The sequence below is a fragment of the Geospiza fortis genome, unplaced genomic scaffold, assembly GCF_000277835.1.
Source record: "Geospiza fortis unplaced genomic scaffold, GeoFor_1.0 scaffold10, whole genome shotgun sequence".
Classification (NCBI taxonomy): domain Eukaryota; kingdom Metazoa; phylum Chordata; class Aves; order Passeriformes; family Thraupidae; genus Geospiza; species Geospiza fortis.
This window is the reverse complement of record NW_005054326.1, coordinates 1,086,753-1,110,531: the sequence shown is the minus strand read 5'-3', so window position 1 is coordinate 1,110,531 and position 23,779 is coordinate 1,086,753. Positions and strand designations below refer to the sequence as shown.

The 23,779-nt window shown below is 46.9% G+C and overlaps 1 protein-coding gene across 1 annotated transcript in view; it reads right to left on the bottom strand.

Annotated features, from left to right (window-relative positions):
- Window positions 1-23,472, bottom strand: part of LOC102043122 (sodium- and chloride-dependent GABA transporter 1-like) — a 27,205-nt gene extending 3,733 nt beyond the window's left edge. The window contains exons 1-13 of the mRNA XM_005421026.2: window positions 23,446-23,472; window positions 19,772-19,940; window positions 15,018-15,149; window positions 13,659-13,759; window positions 10,560-10,669; window positions 10,059-10,191; window positions 8,735-8,869; window positions 7,208-7,311; window positions 6,789-6,913; window positions 5,998-6,110; window positions 1,367-1,498; window positions 544-646; window positions 33-133 (exon numbers count right to left, since the gene is read on the bottom strand). Of these exons, the coding sequence (XP_005421083.2) occupies window positions 33-133; window positions 544-646; window positions 1,367-1,498; window positions 5,998-6,110; window positions 6,789-6,913; window positions 7,208-7,311; window positions 8,735-8,869; window positions 10,059-10,191; window positions 10,560-10,669; window positions 13,659-13,759; window positions 15,018-15,149; window positions 19,772-19,940; window positions 23,446-23,472 (1,485 nt within the window). The remainder of the gene's footprint in view (window positions 1-32; window positions 134-543; window positions 647-1,366; window positions 1,499-5,997; window positions 6,111-6,788; window positions 6,914-7,207; window positions 7,312-8,734; window positions 8,870-10,058; window positions 10,192-10,559; window positions 10,670-13,658; window positions 13,760-15,017; window positions 15,150-19,771; window positions 19,941-23,445) is intronic.
- Window positions 23,473-23,779: the final 307 nt, after the last annotated feature.

The window sequence follows — 23,779 nt, the reverse complement described above, 5'->3', positions numbered from 1 at the left end:
CATTCCTTCACAGAGGATTCCCCAGGTCTTACCAGGCAGACAAGAGGTGTGAAGAAGGCCCAGCAGATCTTCCACCAGATGCAAGGCTTGTAGCCAATCATTTCTTCAATGTTCCTGTAAAACCTGTTCACACCTACAAGAAGAAATGAGCATTGGGGAAAAAAAAATCTCTGCACCATGGTCTTCATCTCTTCTCCTGGCAGAGCACAGGCCAGGCACAGTAAGAGGGTGACAGGGTGGCATGAGAAGAATTAGCTGGCGGGGATGGGGTAGTGGGACACAAATTCATGCTAACAGCTTCCATGTTCCTGGTGTCCTCTTGAGGGCCCAGGTGGAAGGACCCTGGGCATCTGCCAATCTGTGCTGATGTCTTCGTAAAGGCCTGGAGAAGTGAGAGGACAGCCTTCCACTCCTGACTTTCTGAAGTTATCAATCTAAGCTGTTTTTGGCTGCAAAATTGTCATGGTGTTCACTGGCTTTGGCCTTTTCAGTAAGTCACCATGCCCACAGAGAAAACAAAGGAACAAGGTGTTTTGTGCTTACCATAACACCAAGAAATTGAGATGGTCTCAAAGAAGACAAGAAAAAGAAGACACATGCCACTGGCTGAGTAGTAATCAAACAGCTTGAAGACATAAATGCCACCCTGAAAAGACAAAAACAGGGTCAAGGAGTTTAGTTATAGATTATGACAACAATATCAGCCAGCAGCTTGGACTGCTACTGTCCGTGTCTGTTGGTGTAATGTCTATTTCCTTGGACAGTAGAGCCACTGTTGCAATGTTTCCACTGGAGTCTGGTTCCCAGCAGCAAAACTGATGTGCTCTTGCAGACAATTAGCCAGCCTGCTCAGGCATAGCCCATGGTGAGGAGAAAAGAAATTACTAGGATCTCTTCTATTTCTCTGCTTTAGAAGGAGTCAGTTTAGCCTGCTCTGCCCCTCCCTGGAGTTTTGCCTTGCCTCCTCATGAACCCACACTGCTCCACAAATGGTCTCCAGACCACTCAGTTCTCACCTCCGCTCAAGAGAACCTCAGCTTCAGCTCCAGAGGTTAAAGCCCCCAACACACAGGTTTTCTTTGTGCTATCTTAACCCTTTGAAGGAAACATTCCCTAAATTTGGGCTCTGTTGGCTTGAGTCCTTATTGCAAATAGCAGAACAACAGGCCAGACTGACTATAGGTAAAAATTACGGAGGCATCCTAAGATGAGATCACTTGAGATGTAGCACGGATGAGCAAACCACTTCACCCAGAATAGGGGAAATGCTGTCACTGGTCCCAAAGCTTTGGTGGTGCTGTGATATGCCAAGTGGCCAAAAAGGAGTCAGGAATGGAGGTACAAGCACGGCCTGTACAATCTGTACCTGGGTGATGTTGGAGAATCCAATGAGATAAGAGATGAAGCAGACAACTGCGATGAAGATCTTCTTCCTGGCTCTTAGGACTTGAGGATACTCATCCATCAGGGCTGTAATGAACCCTTCCACAGTGCAGAACTATGAGAAAAGGCATACAATGATGATATATATATATAAATATATATATATATACACTTAAATTTATATACATATATAAGTATATATATATTTATATATATATCTGAGGATATATATATAAGTAACTTAACCTGCACACATTTAACCTCAATGTTGAGAACCTTATGGACTCTGCAGACTCCAGAAAAGAAAGGGTCATCTCTGCACACAGTTGGTCTGAACCATCTTCTGAAAATTCATCTCTCTCCCCCCTGAATATAGATGGAGCTAGGAGCACCAAAGTTAAATACTTAAAAATAGCTCAGATAAATCTCTGCCGTTTGCTTCTCATGAAAAGCCTCCTCTTTCCTCCCACAAACTTTCTAGGGCCTCCCTATCGCTGCCCTGCTCCCCACGCTGCCAGGCCCTGTGCCACAGTTGTGTGTCTGGCTGCTGCTGGGACACGTGCAGGACCTTTATTGCTCTCCCCTTCTTGCTCTTCTCAGCCTGTGGCAGCAGCCCTTGTGCTGTTCAATGATCTAAAATGCTCATTAAGGGCCTGTATTACCCAGTCCTTTGTGCACGTAAATAACAACATCTCTGATTACCCAGTCCTTGACTGCATTTCACTTTTTCAAGCACACAACATTAAATGCATGTAGCACACCAAAAGCCCATCTTCACAGCACATCATCTCTCCAGAGGTGGAAATCCCTGGATGGTTTGTGCAGAGCTGCACCAGCCACAGTGTAATAATGTTGTCTGCACCATAACACATAACGAAATCCCCATGAGTGTTGCTTCCAGTTTTCCTACTAGTTCTGCCTTCTGGCACAAGGGCAGTTTGACTGCCCTTGTGAAGTGCATTCTTCTCTCCCATCTCTTGATAAATTGTGAGATTTACTTTTATATCTCGCTCCCAGAAATTACAGGTAACATACCCTCTCTGAGAGAGCACATCTTGCCTCCAGCAATAACCCTGGGAATTTATGAGGGCAGCAAACTGGCTTCCCTGGTCATGCTGAGCAAATGTACAAGCCAGTTCAATGAAAATTAAAGTGGTTTCATCACTTCTCGATGTCAGGGACTTCCCCATCCCTGGGAAGAAAAAAAATCCCCTAGAGTGGAGGTGAAGGTATATAGATCAAAAAGAGCAGCAGAGGTTGGGAAGGTGTGTGGAAAAAAATGGAGTGCCTGAGTCTATTATAGTAAAATTAGGGACCCCGACACAGGGAAATGATTGGTATTTGATTTTACAGTTTTGGAATGTTGCATATTTGTTTTATTAAAACTATACTATATTACATTATAACTGTATTAAAGAGAGATATTATACTACACTATATCTATACTACAAAGAATACTAAAGAAATACTTACTACTAACTAACAACTCGTGACTGTCTCTTGACAGTCAGGACACAGTTTTGAGTGATTGAGGAAACAAAATAACTTTTAGTAGTATTTAATTACTAAATTTTTTTAGGTAAATAATTTTCTAACACATTCTACATGTGTAAAACAAGAGGAGTAGTAAGCACAGATAAGAATTGTTTTCCTTTCTTCTCTGCCTCTCTCAAAGCCTCTCTCTGTTCAGAGGGCATGTGAATACCACAGCCTGTAGCTGGGCAGGGATGGTGTAAGAGCTTGCACACTGCTGGGGCTGCCTTCCACGTGGGCAGAGCAAGGCAAAGGGAGATGTGCATGCCCAGGGCTTTATATCCACATGGAAAGCCAGTATTCCCAGAGCATCAAAGCTCAACTGCTTCCACTTGAATTTTGAATGAGCTAAGCTTTTTATGTTGGACACAAGTGCCATTAAAGCATCTTTTGCTGTTCATGCATGGGTTAAGCTGCCTTTAAAGCCATTGACAGTGAGTGCTTCACCCCATCCCACCTGGCTTCTTGTCTGGGAGAGTCAGGACTGAGCTGGCACCACAGTGTGAAGAGATAGCATGACTAAAAAAAACACTGCTGAAAGCTATTCCTTCCACGTGGATGCATGGCCAGGCACTGCCAGGGCCATGGCAGGGCCAGGGGATCTGAGACCAGAAAGGCAAATGCATTTGGAGGGGAGCAGCCCTGGTCATGGGCAGAGGGTGGTGTCCAGCAGAAAAGGAGCAAAGAAAATGATGCCTTAGAAAATTGGATGGAGTAAAGCTGACAGCACCTCGGTGCAGGAAGAATGATCAAAATCAGGGAATGCTCAAAGGGAAAGACAGGGAGATGGGTGGTGAGGAACAGGGCTACAAAGTCAGTTGAATTCTCTCTGTCTCCTATCAAAATTAAGCTCCTGTGTAATGGATAAGGTGGAGAAACAAATGGTTGTACATTGCTTTTTCTAGTCATGGAACAGACAATGACTTTCATACCATTTACTGAAAATTGCCTCATGACAGCCTCAGACTCCATAGGGGATGCAGCCTGGAGGAGGTTTACCTTTCCACCCCAGGGACTGCAGCTGCTTGGTATGGGGCTCACTTTTCCCAGCTTACAGACCAAACCTTGGCTGCTTGCACATGCAGACACCTGAATGAAACCATGCTGCTTTCATAGTGACAAGGAGCTGAGCACTGATGCCTCCTGTTCTTGCCACTGCAATCTGCTTTCCAAAAAATTCTCCTTTTCCCACCAACCCTCTCCAGACACAATTTTTAGCATGCATTCTTCTCTTCTTCATGCCTCACCCCATGATATTATTTCTTTCCAAAGCATTTTATTTCCATTAACTTCTCTCTTTTGCTCCTTTTCCTCTTCAATGGCCTAATCATTACACAAGCTGCTGGGTGCAGTAATCTGGGCTTGGGAGCCACGAGAGTGGTCTCACTGCTGGTAGCTGGAAATCCTCATGACCAACCTGTGCCAGGCAGCCTCACATGGGACAGACACAGGGCTGGCAGTCACAAGGCTTGCCAGCTCCCCTGAGCAATAAATGCCTGACCTGGAAACTGGTAGGGTAAAAGGAAGCACTAGCATATTATGAAAGAGGTTCTGGATGGGAGAGAGCTGAAGTCTGGATGGATCAGAGCAGAGGGAACACCAAGGCACAGGAGGGAGGTGTCTGTCAGTACAGGTCACTCATCCCACAGGAGCACCCTGGGATATGCAATCAACATGCAGAAAAACCCTTTTTTTGTGTTTTTTTTTTGTTGTTTGTTTGTTTGTTTTGGTTTTTTTTTTTTGTTTTTTTTTCTTTTTTAACTGAAGGCTTCAAAATGCATGTGGAACTGCAGCCATTGTAGCAGCCTGTGTTCGCTGGTTTATAAGCAGAAGCTGCCACGCTGTTGCTGGTGTGTTTGAAAGAGGCAGAGCTCCAGCATGCAGGCAGAAAGCTTCTTCACATGTATTTAGCTGTGCTGTTTAAAAGCTTGTTTTCCTTTTGATGCTTCATTCCCCACCTCCCAGCCTCTTCCTCCAGGCAATGATGGCCTCCCAACAGACTGTCTGCCCTCTGAAACTGGCTGTCAGGAGGGACGTGGAGAATTTCAAGGGGTATTTCAGAAGCAAATGCAGCAAATAAATTCCACACAGAGTGCTTAGAGGGCTTATTGTCATGTCTCCATTTACCAGCACTGAGTGAATAATCCATGCAGATAATTTTTTTCTGTAAATGTAGTTTCTTTAAGAACATTCAGGTATTATTTAATTTTTTTTCCCCTATATAATGTCTGTGGTAATGCATTCATGAACTTTATAAAATGCATATGAGAGTGTGACATGATTGAAAACCAGGTTTGGTTGATTAGATTTTCCTGGAAACCAGGTGTGACATTTCAGGAATAGGTTTGAGTCTGATTGTGAAGTAGGCTTGGGTTTATGAACACTGCCTATAGTCCAAGAGAGCATCCATTTTGTGCTGGTGGTTTGTGCTGCAAGAGAAGAGCACAGGGGCACAAGGGTGGATATGACAGACCAAGTGCAGGTTTTTGCAGGAACATTTGATTTTTATACACTCCCAAGGAAGGCATGCTGCAATCCACTGCTTCACTGAGTAGCTACTTTGATGCTGAATTATCAGGAAAAAACCCTATCACCACTTGTAAAAATGCAGAGATAATGTTTTTTGGTTTGTTTTGTGAGGGCTCTGAGGGGGCAGGGTAGAGACCTTTTGCTATATCTAACTTCTTCCCCCTCAAGTATCTTGTTAAACTTTGCCATCAGATAAGATGGCAAAGCAGTCAGGGTTGTTAAACTTTGCCATCAGATAAGATGCAAGCACAGCCTTATCTATCAGATAAGATACCCAAGCACAGCCTTTTCCAAGGCATGACTCCTTCCTTCTGCCAGGATCTATTCCTGCTAACCTATGGACCAGGCCAGGGAGCTGCAGCTCTGCTCAGGGTTGCATTGTTGTTGGCATCAACAGCAATGCCAAAATGCTGCAGGAAAGCACAGCCCCCACACCATGAGAGAGCAAAAACCCACTCTGCTCTGCACTGTCCCAAGTGCAGAAGGGGACCCCACAATTGTACCTGAGGACATTTTTGTATCTTCCTCCACTTTGTCCCTGAGTTGTCTCACCTGACTGTCCAGACCCAGCATCATCAGCATGGAGAAGAAGAGGATTGACCAGAGTGGGGACAAGGGCAACTGTGTGACAACCTGCGGGTAGGCCAGGAAAGCCAGTCCAGGGCCTGCAGTAAGGAAAAGGGGGGTGAGGCAATGTTCACAAAGCATTTGATGGCAAGTCTGAGCTAAGTGCCACAGTTAAATAGAGAGACAAAAATTACAGCCAAGAACTCAGGGGTTTTCATATAGGAGCTAGGAGCACCTGTGCCTTTGTGCCTGTGACACACCAGCTTGGTGGGAGGCATGGGGGCAAGATGGGGAGACAGGACTGGAGAAAAAAGTCCTGCAAGTAATCCAGTAATCAAATTATTGCAACCAAATGGAGCTGGAGCACTGTGCTAGAAAAATAAACTGATATTCAGAGCTGGTTATAACTTTCCTGGTGCTTTTTTTTTTCCACCGCAAAATGCTGTTTTTTGAGATAAAAGCTTTCTCTGGAAGGACAGCAATTTCAAAATATGTCCTCGTGCAGAAAGACACAGTCCCATCTTGGTTAAAAAAATTATTCTGAGACCACAGTCTCAAGATTTTGCATGAAAAAGGGACTCCAAATTTTGATTACATCTACTGAAAACATTGGTAGTATCTATTCTCCATAGGAAGGTTTCAGAGAGCAAATGGCCTAAATATTTCACTACAGCAAAATAAAACTTCAGCACACCTAGTCAGGAAAGAACCAAGAGCACCCCACACAAATAGTTGTCACAGGTTGCTGTTGCATTTGGACCTGGGTTTCTGCTTACCTGAGGAGGCCAGCTCTGACACCGACTTCTTGGTGATGTGTGACATGAAGCCAATGATAGAGAAAATAACAAATCCAGCAAATATGCTTGTGGTGGAGTTTATACAACAAACAATAATGGAGTCTCTGGAAGAGAGAAAGAGAGAAAAAACCCACCTGCAGGTCCCACCAAGAGCAGAGGGTGGGGTAAACAAAAGACCAAGCCCTGTGGATAGCTGGTCCTGTGCCTTGGACAGGTAGCACAGGTGACATACCAAGTGTCCTGTAGGCAGGGAGCTCCTCTAAAGAGATCACAGTGTGTCCCCTAGGCTGCACAGTGCCAGCAAGGGGACAGCAGAGATCAGGCAGATTCTCCACAACCCCCTGCCTCACCCATGAGGAGTCCCAGCCACACAGGAGGATGGAAAAAAACCAGCTGACCTGTAGACGTTGTTGTGGAAAGTGTTGTAGCTGCCCAGAGCAATGAGGGAGCCCAGCCCCAGGCCGTAGGAGAAGAAGATCTGAGTGGCTGCATCCATCCAGACCTGCAGAGAAGGAGCCAGAGGAGGAGTGCAGCAGAAGAGGACTCCGTGTTGCAGGTGCATGTCCTGCAGCAGCACAGTGCAGGGCTAGCAGGGGGATGGGGTGCAGACTGTGGAGCTGAGTGCTTGGATGTCCAGCCCACTGGGGTGGCCAGGACCTGAGGGAACCCTGTCAGCAGGGCCCAGTCAAGAGTTTCTTACTAACATCTAATCTAAAGCTATTCTCTTTCAGTTTAAAACCATTCTTCTTGTCCTATCATGACATGGCCTTTGTCCCTCTCCACGGCTTTTCTGTAGGGCCCTTTCTGTACTGGAACATAGGGAATCTGCATCCTTCCCATGTATCAAGTGTATCAAAGTGCAGTCTGGCCCAGCATCAGACATACCCTCCAACAGGATGGATGTAGATGGATGAAGGGTCATGCATTTCTGAACAGTGTCCTGTGCAGATCAGAAGGGACTCTTGCATTGTCTGAGTCTCTGTGTGTGTGTGTTTGCTTTCTCACAATGTGTCCCCAAGGGATGCTGCTCCACTCAGAGACCCACATCCTTCTCTCACATCCTCCATTTCTCTTCCACTAGTGCGTCTTTGATTTTCCAACATGGAGCAGTTTGTGCAAACAACGGCAGAGAACAGCTTGCAAAGCTGATCCCAGTGCCTTAAGGTGTTAAATCTTAGAAAGTTCAAGAAAAGGAGACAGACTGTTTGTTTCTTAATTGCATAGTATTTACACAACTCTTCTGGTCTTGAGAACCCTGTTTCCTGCATTAGAGCCAATGCAGTGGGTAATATAGTTACAGAGAGTGTCCTGAAAGAGGGATCATTGGGACCCTCACTGGAAAGTGACAAATGTCCAGCTGTCCCCACTCACACATGACTGGTGACTTTGGAACCATGGGAGTATTGCTGAAAAATGCAGAGTCTGTGTATCCTGAAAAACTTCATTTTTGCAAGAATCCCTGTTCCTCCTGGGTCTCCTCTCTGCTGCCAGTGACCAAGAACACATTAAGAACACATTAACTCATCACTTAAGCACTTCCACAAACTGCTGCTGTGCTTGTGGTCCTTATGAGGCCCCCATGCCAGCACCACATCATCCTTTCTCTGGGACCACCAGAACAAGACCAGACCACCAGAACAGTCACTGAAATGAGGCATTCCCAGTCCAGAGGGGAGGTCCCTTTGTCAGGATAACTTCTGACTCCCCACACCCTGTGGATAACACTGCCTGAGTACAGCAGAGCTGCTGCACAGATTTCCACCATGAAGGACCTTTTCCTCAGTTTTGTGTCAGCCTATGGGACTTGGGTCATGAATACTTGTACAGGGTTATTCTAGAATTATTTTAAGTAGTTGGGAAGTGCCTGGGGAAGCCTAAAGCAGAGACAGCTGGGAGATAAGAGCTTTTCTCACTAGGCTACAAACCTCAGAGTCAGAGAGCTTCCTGAAGTCAGGTGTGAGGTAGAAGAGGATTCCCTCCTTGGCTCCTGGCAGCGTGACTCCCCGGAACAAGAGGATGAAAAGCATGAAGTAGGGGTAAGTAGCTGAGAAATACACCACCTGAAAAAGACCCCATGGGAGAGAAGCCATCAGCCCACCAGTGCCCAGGACCTTTCCTGCCCATGGTGTCATCGAGTCTGGCATGTTCTCCTGTGAGGGGGACAGGCTCCCAGGCACAGCCACTTTCAGCAGCATTTCCTTGCATTTTCTGTCCCCCATTCCCATGCTAGTAACGTTTCTGGCTGTTTGAGGTTTCTCCCTGCCAATGATACACAAGGACACACTAATCACAAAAGTAGCATGCTGAAGTCTGGATGAAATGCCCAAAGACAAGGGAATTGCACAGGGATAATTTTAGCCCACAGAAGTAATCCCCTTAAGTCATCACATCCTTATTTTGCAGAGCTAAAGCTGGTGTTTCTCTAGACCAATGCATCAAGCAGAACAAGTTGTCTTGATTCCACTGCTTTCTTTTCAGCACTGTTTCAGTATCTTACGGGTATGGGCCGTCCCTAATCACAGGGCCCACACCAGTAATCACCAGGGCTTTGCTGTGCCTGTGTAGCTAAAGCCTGTTTGAGAGCCACTGGGGAAGTCAACAGCTTAGGTGACCTACCCCTGAAGTGCTTCTTTCTGATCTCTCCTCTAGATTATTCCTTTCATAATAGTGTCTGGCTGCACCATGCTGTGCTCTAAATAACACATCCCAGCATCTCAGCGCTGCTGTTTCACTAAACAAAGCAATCACCTTTCTGCTGTGCTAGCCTGGACCACTGCACAGGGAATAACAACAGGCTTCTCATCTGAACGTCTCCCACCAATATCAAAAGGGCAGCAGGGAAATTGTCAAAGGAGATGGTGAGATTTTTTCCACCAGAGGCAATTTAAGAGACTGTGATTGTTAGAAGTGGGAGGCCACAAGAAGCTTTCTCTCTCAAAGGGCTGTCCCAAAGTGGGAAATACAAGTAATTTCTGAAAATGCCTCTTCCCAAAAAGAATGCATGCTCAGACCCATGACCTTACAGGCAAGAGCTATTCTCTACACTTAGAATGAAAATTACCATAAACATCTTAGCAATTTTCACAGCCATGAAAGGTAAATGTCAGGAATTTAATAGCATCTACTGTGATTTTGCCTCTAAACAGTGTAACCTTAGTTATAGACACTTAAATAAAATTGAGTCTGGAGGACATTTTGACGGCACAGCAATGAGAGGTAGCACCAAAAGACCCAGCCCTCACACTGTACCTTGCCTGTCCACTCCACGCCCTTCCAGATGGAGAAGTAGACCAGCAGCCAGGCCAGGGCCAGCGTGCCAGCCAGGGGCCAGCGGACGGTGCCAGGCTCCCCCAGGCCTCCGGACATCTGGTGCATGTTCCTCCTAAGGGTGGGAGACACTGCGTCAGGAGGAAGGCTAACAGTCAAGGGCTGAGGAATTTGGAGCTCCCAGAGGTGGCTGGAGGGGGAAGGGCCAGGTACAGGCAAGTGTGAGAACCCACAAATCCCTAGAGAGAACTGAGGATTATTGTGATGGGACAAAGGGAGGTGAAGAGAGGTGGAGAGACTGTTTGCCTGCAGGTCCATCTGACGTGCATCTGCAGAGTGCACCCCATGCCCACTATGGCTGTAATGCCTTTCTGCCAAAGCTGCCCAAGGAGCAGAGCCAAGGGGCACAGCCACAGCCCTGGTGGGCAGGCACAGTGACCACAGGGAGGGGGAGAAACCTGGTGTAGGCAGCTGGGGACGTACTCCCAGAACTCAGTGACGGCGCTGGTGAGGTTGGTGGTGTCATTCAGGGAGTAGTTGGAGAAGCAGCGCTCTGTGTTCCAGGCGTTCCCACAGCTCTGCCACGGCAGCTCCTGCACCAGCACAAGGACAGCAGGGTCATCATTCATGGGATATCTCCCAAGTGAAATCTGGCTTCTTCTAAACTGAAGTCCCTTAATTTTTTTTTTTTTTTTTTGCAAAGATAATGGCAGCTCCACTGGATGGGCATGCCCTTGTAGCCAAAATAACGGAACAATTTTCAAAAATATGATAAATTGTGACAAGGATTTTCGGGGAAAAAATATCATGATGTGATTAGGGCAATACTGTAGCTCCAATAAAATGTTAGCAATTGCCCACATAGAAAGTCACTTCCAATTAACTGTTGATAATTAATACCTACAAATTAAAATACTATCAAGGGATACTGTGTTTATAACCATTACAGCTTTTTGCTAGCTTCACTCAACAAGTGGCTGGAATTTACTGCAGAAAGAATAAGCAGGGATTTGGTTCTTATGTTTCATTTACACCAACTTCAATGCTTAAAAAGCAACATGGCCCTGAGAATGGAGGCAAAGGGCTGTCTACACAAACAGACTTTTATAACACAAGCACAGGAGAAAATTGTCCAGGACAGCAGCTGTTTGATGCTGCCCACTGCCCTGATTATAAGCAGCACAAAGGGATTCCTGGCAGAGGTTTACACCGCGGGTAGCAGTGTGACAGCAGCACAACACTACAGAGTTACTGCAATCAGCTCTGGCACTGTAGGCAGTGAAGCAGCAGTGCCATGGGCCGTGTGTGTGCAGGACAACTCACCGAGGCCATGCAGCGCCACGGCTGAGCCAGCCCAAGGAAAGCAGCTCAGATATGTCTCCATGAGCAGCTAGCTCTTTTCCCAAGCACAGTGCATGTAGATAAATGCAGAGCAGCTATTCTGGGTGATTTCCTTCTGCAGATAAGACCCGAGGCTCCAGCTCAATAAAGCTTTAAGAAGATGTCTGTATCCATCCCTATTCCTCCAGGAATGCAGACCTCTTTATTGTAAAAGCAGATCCACTGAGGAGGGGAGAGAATGATGCATCTGACTCCATCTTATCAGAAGGCTAATTTAATCCTCTATTATACTATATTATATTAAAGAATACTATACCAAAGAATACAGAAAAGATACTTACTGAATGCTAAAAAGATAATAACGAAAACTCGTGACTCTTTCCAGAGTCCTGACACAGCTTGGCCCCAATTGGCCAATGAGCCAAAACAACTCACACCAGTGTCCAATCAGGCAATCACCTGTGGGTAAACAATCTCCAAACACATTCCACATGAACACAACACAGGAGAAGCAAATGAGATAAAAATTGTTTTCCTTTTCTCTGAGGCCTCTCTCACTGCCTTTCAGCTTCCCAGGAGAAAAACCCTAGGCGAAGGAATTTTTTCAGAGAATGTGAATGCCATGCTCTTAAAAGATATTATATGTATTTTAAGTGCCTTATGCCATCAGTGCCTTTAAATGCTGTCTTCACTGCTCCATCTAAATCAGTTCACTCCAGCAGATGACACCTTCAAACGTGGTATCCTGGCAGAATGGTGACTATTGCAGGGGTGCAGGTGACATTCCAGTAGCCACACAGACCACTGCACTCACCTGGTGATTTCATGAGGACTTGCTAACTGCTCTGAAGAAAAGGCAGTGGCTTGAGCAGTGCTACACAGCAGCTCTTCAATGTCTGCATGTTAGAGAAGCTGCACAGCTCTCACAAGGAGGGGCAGGCTGGGGGCAGTTTGTTGCTGCTCCATTTCCTCTGAATTTCAGAGGACAGAAACTGCAGAAGGCAGGCTGGGCTCCTATTATAGTTCAAAATTCTCTTAGTTAAATTTAGGAGGCATAGGAGGCAGACATCAGCCTGGCTTTTTCATTTGCACCTTGGGTCCTTTTGGGAATTTGGAATTATTTCTCTGGTAAAAAAAAAGGTCTTGAGCCAAATGCCAGGATCTGCCCATGCACATATAAGCACTGTCCCCACCAGGGTCTGTAACACCTGAATGTACCAAAGCCTTATCCTTAGAAACACCCTGCCCAGGGTGGAGTTGGGATGGGTTACTTTGGGGAAGATCTCTGTTTATTTGGGAATCCCTGAGGGTGCATCTAATCACCCACAGCCAATAATTCTGTTCTAGATCCAGGATCCTACAGTGATAGGTGGTGTCGGTGGTAGAAGCATAGTTGGGAATGCCAAATGAAGTGATTCAGCAAAAGTCATGATAGATACTTGAAGTTTTGCTGGAACAAAAAGGAAAATTGGATGTACAGTGTCCACAATAGCATTTCAGGGTTATATCTAAATGACATTTTAAAAGATCCTATTTGAACCATGGGGTTGATGTCTTTAAGGCTTCAGGTTGCTCAGAGAGTTATGTTAAGGAAATTCTTACCAGTTTCTAGGCTGAAATAAATAGTTCAGCTACCAAGAAGTTAATATGGGGTATGATTCTAACCTTGTATGGTAGAAGGCCCTGCTATGGAAGAGGAACCCACAATAAACCATAACACCAAAGCACACACCAGGGGACAGTCACAAGCAGATGTCTAGATACTTTCTGAATCATTTTCCCAGCAGAAAAAAAAAATCCCTTGGAGATCATTTATCAAGAGAGAAGTGAATAAGAACTAATTAAGATAAGGCGCAAGTTCTGAGAAATAAGACCATGATGTAACAAAGCCTGACAAAACCAGTTCTGGAAATGTACAGCTCAAATTTGAGCAGCCCTAGAAATAAAACAGAAATACAAGCTGAGCTGTAAAGACTGAAGTGAGTGGGGAATAGTTCCTGTAGAGGGGATAGGACCATCCTCCCCAGAGGACAAGCATCACTACCCATCAGCACCACAAAACTGCCCCCAGGGCTGATGAACCTCTTCAGGAAGGGTGTAGCACAATGTTGACAAGGGCTCTTTGCACAAATGGTGAGCAGCTAGTGACCACTGTGGGTCAGGAACAAACCACTGCCCATAAATGGGAGTGGGGACCCAGAGCACAGCCAATGCCACGCTGCAGATGCGCCCGTGACTCACCGCAGTGAAGGAGTTGAAGAGATAGTAGAGAGCCCAGGCAATGATGACAATGTAGTAGATGTTCAGCCAGAAGGACAGAACCATGGCTGCCAGTCCCACACCTGCAAATGAAGGCAGAGGGCAGCATCAATCCATGTGGCAGTACCTGTTGTTGGTTTCTCTGGGCCTAGATTGAAGGCACTTGAGACAGTAATTCATGTTGGGACTCAGGTGTTTATTACTTCCTATCAGTAAAACAGTCTCACTACTGTGAGTTCAGCAGCAAGGCACAAAATGGCCAACTATCTCTTGTTACAAGGTCTTTTAAGACTAAACTATCCAATTAAGAACTGACACCTAGATTATTTCCCCTTTTAACCCAACAACTGACCCCACAGAGCCTGCAATGCAGACTTTTCTGCCCAATTACAAAATGCCACCCAAACCCATGAAGAAGAAGGAAGAAGAAGCATGAAGAAGAAACCCATAGGGATAACACCCTGTGCCCTCCATCTTGCTTCCATCCACAACATACTAACAATCCCAAAACCTAAATTTCTCACCAATTGATACACCTACACTACTCTCTATAATCCATTTCACACTTTTGTGGATTCCAGTCTATCTTGAAGTCTAGGAAACTTTCTCCATGAATGAGGATCAAAGTCAGTGCTCCCCTGGGGGTCAGGGTACCCCAGAGCAGACAGAGAATTATTCCCAGTGCCCTGGGTTTCCACAAATCCAGGTCTCCAGTACCCAAGGGAGTTCACGGGCACTACAGCAAATTTTTTTTTGAAAACCAGAAAAAGGGAACCAGCTCATCAACACAGAGTGTGCTATAGTTGCACAGTGAGCTGGTCAACAAGGGAGGCTCATTCCCTTATGTCTCTCAGCCACCCATTTCCACTGGGGAACAATACTTCCAGTGTGCTACTGGTACTCTATGGACAGAGCTCCATGAAAACAGGATCTTGTCACTTCCCCGGCAGAATTGTACTTTCCCACATCCAAGGCATTTCTAAATCATCATTGGCTTCTAGAAAACAGTTACTTCAAGCATAGCAACAGTTTGCATTCCCATGCAATTAAAGTAAGCATATGTTGGGAAAACAAAGGGTCTTCTGCAACCAGAGCCCCTCTGTCACAGTGCCTTGTCCCATAAACTCCCTTGTCATCACACAAAACTGCTTGAACAGAGCACAGTGGTGTTAGTGACTGCAGACATTGAGGTCGAGGACAGCTTGATAAAGACAGAGGGAAAACCCCCTCATCTGCCACCCTATCCCAGCCCCCAGGAATTCGCTGATTTGCCTTCAAACCATTGATGGGATTTTGCCTGTAGTTACGTGTCATTGCTGGCACAAACATACAGCACAGTACCTTTGAACATGGGTGCTAATCTCCAGACTCCTAGTCCACCAATAGAGGTATACTGGCCCAGAGCAGTTTCCAGCAGGAAGAGAGGAATCCCAGCAAACACCAGCGTCAGGAAATAGGGGATGAGGAAGGCCCCTGAAAGAAAGAGCAATGTTATCAGGCAGTTCCCCCTTTGATCAAGAAGGAAATGCCTCCAGCTGCAGTTTCTTGCTCTGCAGCACCCATGTGATGAGGAGCAGCCTCTCCCAGCCCTGACAGTTTGCAGCTGGAGTTGATGTGTTTGGTGAGTCTCCCACTGAGCTCACACTGCCTTCCCCTTATCACTGTGGATATGTGTGTACCATGTGTACAAATACACTGGCATCACTAGCTATGCAATGCCAGGCTCACTTGGTTAGCTGCTTAGACAATGCTAAACCCAATCTGACAACAACCCCAAAAGCTTGGACACTGACATTGATAACTTGTTGATGCTTTCTGTCTTACCTGCAGAAGCTTTCAGTTCTTCTTCTTCTTGAGGGAATAGTGCACAGGAATATCTGGCATTGGCCACTGCTTTCTTTGTTTATAGCTGTTTCAGTCTTTTAAGAAAACTGTGACCGAGACTGTATTGGCCCTTGTAACAGTGCTACATACCACCCCACCTGTGTTTTAGCTTTTACCCTTAAAATTCCTAGTGAAAATATTATTCTTCTCCATGGCCCTATGGAAATCATCTCATCACTAGAAAGGTGGTAGAACGCTCATTCACTAGAGATATTACTGGCACCCAGCTGTTAGAAGTGCAATTAGAATAGGAGAGCCTTGCTGGGTGATTGGAAGGCTGTACAAGTTCAAGTCATCCTGACTTCTAGGATGTGGGACAAAGCCCAGTTTTATCTTTCTCATGGAATAGGCCATCATTTCTGAGGAGGACAAACTTTTGCAGAAGATGCTCGCTGGGGACAGAGGGAAGACACAGTTCACCCAGAAGTGGCTGGCTGTGCTCAGGACAGCACTGATTCCTGCACTAGCCTTAGGGCGGAGCTGTCAGTCTGAGTCTTCCTCTCCAGATAATCGTAGGAAAGAAAACACGGAGCCAGCGAGCAAAGCCACTCTGGAGAGCTGTGGCCCAGCTTGCACCCAGCAGAGCCAGGCTCCAGCAGCTGCTCTCTGAGGGCAGGGAAGCAGCCAGGCACAGCCAGGGATGCTGGCTCAGGGGACACCCAGCTGGGGACATCTGCCTGCCAAGCAGGGAGCTGAACCCAGCTGGGAGAGGCAGGTGCCAGCACTCGGCATGAGAGTCCATGGGAGGCAGCATGCAAGAGGAGCTGGCAGGGGGTGGTGGGGAGAAAACACTCTCTGTGCCAGCAGCTCAGTGACCATGAACCTGAATCACAAGCTGGCGTGGAAGCACAGGCTCTTGGCTTCACCAGCAGCCTGGTGCACAGAAGAGAACGGCTCTGGGCATTGCTGTGCCTGCTCAGCAGCCTCCCTCCCTGTGTGCTCACTAGACACCACAGCCTGCAAGGTCCAGGCCCCTGAGAGCCCTGTGGGAAGCCAGAGTCTACTCTGAGGCTGCTGCCACCCTGCTGCTGTGCAGTTTGGAGGTTGAGCTTAGCAGCAGTGCAAGTCTCTTCCTTGCTTCTGTGCAAGCAATTAATGAAATTTGGCTGCAGCTCTGATGATCCTGCACTTCTCATCTACAGCAGGTCAGGAAGGTTTGTAGGTGAAAGATCTTATTAGACTGTTGGGGGGAAAAAAACCCAAAAAACAAACAAATAAACTTTTGGACACAAGTCTTTTATCCTGGCTTGATTCTCAAGAATAGTGGAAAATCTACAAACCAGACCACCTCCTTGAGCTGAGGGCTGTTGGCAATGCCACTGCCACTCTGAAGGGCCAGGTCCCCAAGCAGGCATGGATATATCCCCAGGTCCTGTACAGCCAGATGGGAAATCAGTTCTGAAATTTGTATCTGAATTTTGAAGGCTGGTACAAAATACAGTTGTGTGTGACCTTGTGAAAGTCCCAGATCCATGGGTGTCAGAGGTGATGACGCTGGTCCTGCTCAGAGCATTGACCCTTGGAGGCAAGGAAGGATCAATAGCCCCTGGCACTCCCTGTGCAGCCCCAAATCTGCCTGCTCCTAATGCTGCACAGCAGAGAACAACAATTAATCCTTAAAGCAGGGAACACTGCCCACGAATCAAAAATTGAGCATTACAAGCTGTTACACTGTGTTGTTTTGAGTCTCACAAAAATTGAGCATTACAAGCTGTTACAGAACGCAGCATTACACTGTGTTGTTTTGAGTCTCGGTGGGCAAATGAGGAGTGCAGGATGCTTATTTAAAGGATTGTTTTTCTCTCAAGTTATCCAAGCTTAGGATCTCACAGGCAATTTTTAGCATGTACTGAGCTGCATTTAGAGTGAATTTGGAGTCTGGTACAATTCTGTTGAAATCAGAGGGACTGTATAAGGTTAGAGATCGGTGCAGAGACTGGAGGCACAGCTGGGCACATCCAGCTGCCTGCAGGGCCAGCAGGGAGCCCAGGCATCACTTTGGGTGAAGCCTGCTCCCCGCAGCGGCTGGGACGAGCGCTGTGCTGCCGTGCCCCGGGCTCCCTGCGCCGAGCAAACCAGCCGTGAGCCGATGCAATGCGACAGCGGTAAGTGAGACGACAATATTTCCATTCAGTTCAATTTGCCTGTGCGTAATGGAAGCAGCCCACACGGCCGCGCTCTGAGCAGCGCACATGCGGGACGCTAAAATTAGCGTTCCACCCACGGTCTGCTGCGCTCCGTCGAGGCAGAGCCGAGGCGGTGCCCGCCCGGTTGCGAAGGAGCCGCGTCCCGGTGATGCTCCCGTGCGTCAGCTCCGGCTCAGCCAGCGCCGCTCGCTCCTTAGGGCTGCCGGCTGCGGGAGCGGCAGGGCCAGGGGAGGGAGCCATCCAGGCTGCCACGAACGGCACGAAGCGGCGGGGGAGGCAGGGTGCTGGGAGCAGGAACCAATTCCCGCATTTCTGCCTGGCGTGTCTGCTCACAGCCGGCTGCTCCCTCTGCGCGCCCGCGGCTGTCAGGGCAGAGATCGCCCCGTGTGCCATTGCCAGTGCTAAAAATAGCGCTCCGCACCTCTACAGCACCCTGTGTCCGAGGTTCTCTGCTGGCTTTATGATTTTAGCTTCACTACACCCCTCATCTAATTACAGGCATTGTCATCTCCACCTTTATGTGTGAGGGGACAGCCACGGGCAGCACAGAGCTGTGCGAGACTTGAGATGACACAGCAACCACAGGGCTAGCAACCAGTGCTGGACCCAGCCATGATGAAATGCCCTATGAGGAGAGCTAGCAGCCAGAGTGTGGCCAGACAAAAGATGACAAACGTGCACTGTGGCTCTGGCATTGGTGGCACAAGCTCCCCAGGGCAGGCCTGGATGCTCCCATAAACCTCACTCAGCTCAGCTGCACATTTCCACCTCTCCACAAAAGCCAAAGAAGCTGTGGATGCCCCATCCCTGAAAGTGTTCATGGCCAGGCTGGGTGTGGCTTTGAGCAACCTAGTGGAAGGTGGCCCTGCCCTGGGCAGTGGGTTTGGAACTGGCTGATCTTTTAGGTCCTTTCCAACCCTGACCATCCTATTATTCAACAATTCCATGAAAACAGCATAATTAGTTAGAAATCTTCTTGTCAAAATTGCCAACTTTCTGGTCTCCTGCTAGGACTCACTCCACACGCTTCAGAGCAAGGGCCTAGATACCCTTAAATGCTATGAAGTTAAATGGACATTGCTTCAGGGAACCAGACCCTTCTCCTCTTTTCCAGGGTTGGAGGAGAAGAGCATCCTACACTGCCTGCAACAGCAGAAATGGGCTGGTGATACGAGAAGTTATGAGAGCCAAAGGTAAAAGGAAAATTAAAAAGACATGGAGAAGAAACATGAGAAGAGACCCTCAGAGCAGCATGAATGAGTGTGGCACTTGGGATGTGGACAGGAAGAGCTAAGAGGGAAGCAAAGAGCAATGTGGGAAGACTAGCAGGTAAAAACTAAAATTATATATACAGATTTAAAGATGAGGAAAATGGGTTTGGACTTGTGTAGGAAGTCTGTAAAATGGTTCGAGGAAGTGAGCAGCTCTTCAAAGGGGAGAAGGAGGGCTGCTTTAGTAACAGGCACAAGCAATGGGAGAGCTCAGCATGGAGTGAGAAGAAAGAGCCTCTGCTCTACTGACACCTGCCTGTACTCCCCTCCACAAAAGCATCTCCCTGACAAGGCAGAAGAAAGAGCACCATTTGAGAGGGGAGCTGAGGCACAGAAGTGTGTTTTCTGAGTTGATCCAAGATGTGCAGAAATTCTGTAGCTGAGCAGAGAGAATTTCCTTGAGACTACCCTAGACTGAGGAGAACCCAACCTTTAACAGATGCAAACCAGTTTCTCTGGAGGTGCCCCAGAATCCAACTGAATGCCTATTTGTGCATAGCCCTCCCTGTAAGTAAATGAGGTCCCACATGCTTGGTTTTGGCTTTTTTTTGTAGCAAATTTGAACTTCACAAGCATGACAGAACTCAAGCTGCTTGTCTTATTTCTTCGGACTGCTTCTTCTCAGCCTGCACTTGCTAGTAAAGCCCACAGATCATGGAAACTTGTCTCTGGACAACTTAATCACTCCCACCATGTGAGAGAGCTCTCAGCTGGAGGACCACCCATTCGCCCAGACCCACACCAAGCCAAAACCTGCTCAGGTACAAGGCTGCTCATTGTGAATTTCTCTCACCTCCTCCATTTTTGCCACAGAGATAAGGGAAGCGCCAGACATTGCCCAGACCGATAGCATAGCCCACACAGGAGAGCAAGAAGTCAAATTTCCCCTTCCAGGAACCTCTGTCTGGGATCTCCTTCTTCTTCTTCTTGGTGCTCACGACGTCAGGGCTGATGGGCTCTGGCTCCTCCAGGGCTGCCTGCTTCACCTCAGAGGGAGAGCTCAGCTCCACAGAGGTGTTGTCCATCTTGCCCATGGTGGCTCAGAGGTGAATCCACTCTTGCTGAGGGGCTGGAGGAGCAGGAAAGGCAGTTTCTGCCCTGGCCACAAGAAGACAGGATGGGAAGCACTGTGCAAAGCTCCTGGTGAGAAAGGAGAGAAGGAAGATGTCCTGTGTCAATGTAGTGTGTCAGACTTGGTTGTTACCATTACAGAACAAATCCCTCAACTCTCATCTTATCTGCTCCTCATCCCAGTGCTCTGCAGGAAGAGCTTTGGGACCAGCAGGCATGCAGCAAAACCACAGGTTGTGGGTGACCCACCACACAGCACAGAAATATACCTGTCCTGTCTGAGTGACAGTGGAGGAGGGCATGATGAAGGTGCCAGAGCTCCCAGGTCTGGGGTCCAAAACTGAGTGCAGCAGTCACAGAGCTATCCAAGAGTTTGTGTGGCCCAGCCAGCCAAGCACAGATTTGCAGCAGCACCTCTGCTGTGGATATGCTCCCCTTGGAAATCCCATGCATTTATCCCTCATCAGAGCAGCAACACAGCCTGTCCACAGCTGTGCACCTGCAGCACCTGGCAAGGCAATCACTGCTTGCTCAGCCCTTCCCTGTGCACCATGTTGCATGTGGTTCTGTAATCCCCAGGTGTATCCAGCTTGTGCTGACTGTGAACAGAGCCAGCCTGTGAACCACTGAAATCCCATTAAGTCAGGACTTCAAAGTCCTGATGATTAATTGCATGAGTCCAACTAAAAAAATTAGTTAATACCTGCATTGATTTTACTTCTTAAGAAGTATATAACCATCACACCAAAACAATTTGGAAAGAGAGAGAGCAGGCTATGTTACTACACCTGTGCCTAACCCAATATTGCACTCATGTCTTGAAAAATAAGTGCAGTTCTCTCTTCCTGTCACACAAGCTATTGCAAAGTCAGAAAAAAGCATGGAAGAGAGCCAAAAGACTGCTTAAAAGAGTAGAGTAACTTCCATGTGAAGAGAGTATAAATGAAACAGGATCCATTGTTCTGTGGAAGAGATAGCTGGCAGGGGCCTATAAATGTATCAGTGTCATAGAAAGTAAGTATTCACCATTTCTGACACAAGAACTGCAAGGGATTAAACCATGACCAGCAGGTGGTAGGTTCAAAAAGAGCAAGAGGTGATAGTCCAGAAAATGTATAGCTATAGAGCAAGACTCCCCACTGCAGGACATGCTGGATGCCAAGAGTTCATATGACTTTAGAAGAGGAAATTAAGCGGATAAATAATGGAAGGAAAATCCACCAGAATCTACTACTGCAATTCTGCAGTAAACCTTGAGCTGGAAGTCATTGGAGGTTGAGGGACTCTTCCAAGGAAAAATAGCACTCTCTACTTTTCCTGGTTTCATCCTCTCCCCTCAGCCAGCACAGAAGACAGGACTGGCATGGGGTTTGCTCTCACCCACTTCTCAGCCCATTTTACAGAGAGAAATTTAATCCTCACCAGGGGTCCTGAGGGTGATCAGTGCTACAGTCTCCTAGAGAAGTCTGTTGACAAAAACATTCATAGATGCAAACATTGGAAAATAAACAAACAAACAAAAAGAAAGAAAACCAAAATGGGTATATCAGGAAATATCAGGAAACAAATCAATGCTGTAAAGAGGTGTCATGCACTGGCAGTTAAAGCTAACCTTGCTTGAGCTTCTTTCTAGATATGGCAGTCTAGTCTCATAAAGAAACAGTACCCATTTGTCCCATGGGATGTTTGGGGGACTCATTAACTGGCATTCCTAAAGTGCACTGGACAGAGCTGGTCTCCTAAATCCAGGCTCAATGGCAGTATGACTCCTGCTTACAACAGCAGGCATCCCATGATTACAGCAGGAGGATTTTGTTCCCCCACAGGATTCATCACTGAGGTTAGAAGAAGTCTATCAGCTGTGAAGGCAATGGCTGAACCAGGAAATATCTGTAATTCCTTCTGATAAGTCAGTGGAGAAGCCAGAAATCCCCTTGCTGTGGGACAAAGTCTGTAACCAGGCTCCCTGAGCTACAGAGCCCACTCCAAGCCTCACCCTCACTCCTCCAGCCCCAGGATGGTTGCAGTAAGCCCAGCAGCATGAAAATGGTTTCTGGGGAGAAGAGACCATTTCACATAGCCCACGAGGCAGATGCCAGAAAAGACCATTGCAGGACACTCAGAGCAAAGGCTTGGGTTGACAGATCCAATTTCTGTCCTACACCTTGTGATAGCACTGTCACACCAGCTCCTGGCTCCTCACTAAGGCAGGGAGAAAAAGATTACACAGAACACGTAGGAGGAAAGTAAAATCAAGAAAATTTATAAATCAAAATAGAAGAAATAGCACCAAAACCCTTGGGAAGAACTCAGAGCTGGGCTAAGTCAGGGTAATAAGCTATGCCTGGAGACATAACAAATTTGACTCGGTAGGAGCCATTTAGACTCACTTCTTTTTTTTTTCTGTAGACAAAAACCAGAAGGTAAGCTGCTATCTTTAAAAAGTATTTCTATATCCTGCTCTCCCTGTGCTCTTTTCCCTGTTCCTGTTGCCACAGTTCTGGGGTGATACTGCAGCTAGATGGTCACACCTCATATTTCCTAGACTTGGGGTAAGATGATAAAGGAACAGCAGACCACACTGGCAATTTCTTCTTACCTGAAAAGTGTGGTCCTTCATCTCCAGCTCAGAAAAAGTAAGCTAGATTTATAGAGGTTTCTTCACAGTCAAGAAATAGAAAAACAGGCAAGAGGATCCCACTGAAGATCCATCCCACCTACTGTCCTGTCTCTCTGCAGTGATGGATGATAGGACAGAAGGGCTTGTGCATGTCCCACAGCCCAGCTGTGCCATGTCCTTCCCCAGACACATAGCCCTGACCAGCAAAAACACAGGCATCAGTCTCCCCAGGCCAAGTATTTGGCTCCCGTGTGGCTCACATGCTGAACAAGTCCTACTGGGACAAAATGCCAGCCCCTCCACTTATCCACATGGGTCTCCTCCAGCACAAGCACAAAACTTTGTCCTGTGCTGACAGCAGAGAGAGAGCAGAGTCAGTTCAGCAGCTCTCTGTCATGTCAGATTATTTGTTCTGAAAAGCACACGGTGCTTTGGGCACAGCAAAATGCCTGAAGGACTCAAAATGATAATCAATAAGAGCAGAGCTACAAGATGGAGGTGGCTCTGCTTTGCAAGGACTCAAAAACAAGGTCAAAGTTTCAACATGACACTAACAGCAGGTTTCTCATTCAACTTCTTCCAAATACACCATATTCTGAAGCCAGAACGTTCCAAGCAATTCATGAAAGCTAATGCCAAAAATTCCTGGTAGTAAAGGAGTGACCTGTGTTTCACCAAGTTGTATAGAAGGCCTGGTTTTCTGCTGCTCAAGTCATTAAAAAAATTGCCTTGTCCCCAGTGGGTGCAGAGCCAGGCTGATGCACATTCTGGCAAACAGACTGTCTTTTTTTGAGGGATTTCATTCAAATAAGAGAAAAACACTGAGAAAGCATTGCTGCCACTTGAAACTCTGCCTCCTGAAACACTGTTGCTAACAACAGTGACCTTTTTACTTTCCCCTGCTTTAATATCAAGTATTAACAATCTCCTCAAATTTGACAGATAGCAAAAATTTCAAGGGCATAAAATTGCCTGAAATGAAACAGCATAATGAGCAAAATGACCTATGGAAACATATGTAAGAAATACTTTCACACACCTCTCCACCTCTTATTTGTCAGTGATTTAACAGCCACACAAATTACTTCTGACCCATGCAGGTAGAGCCAC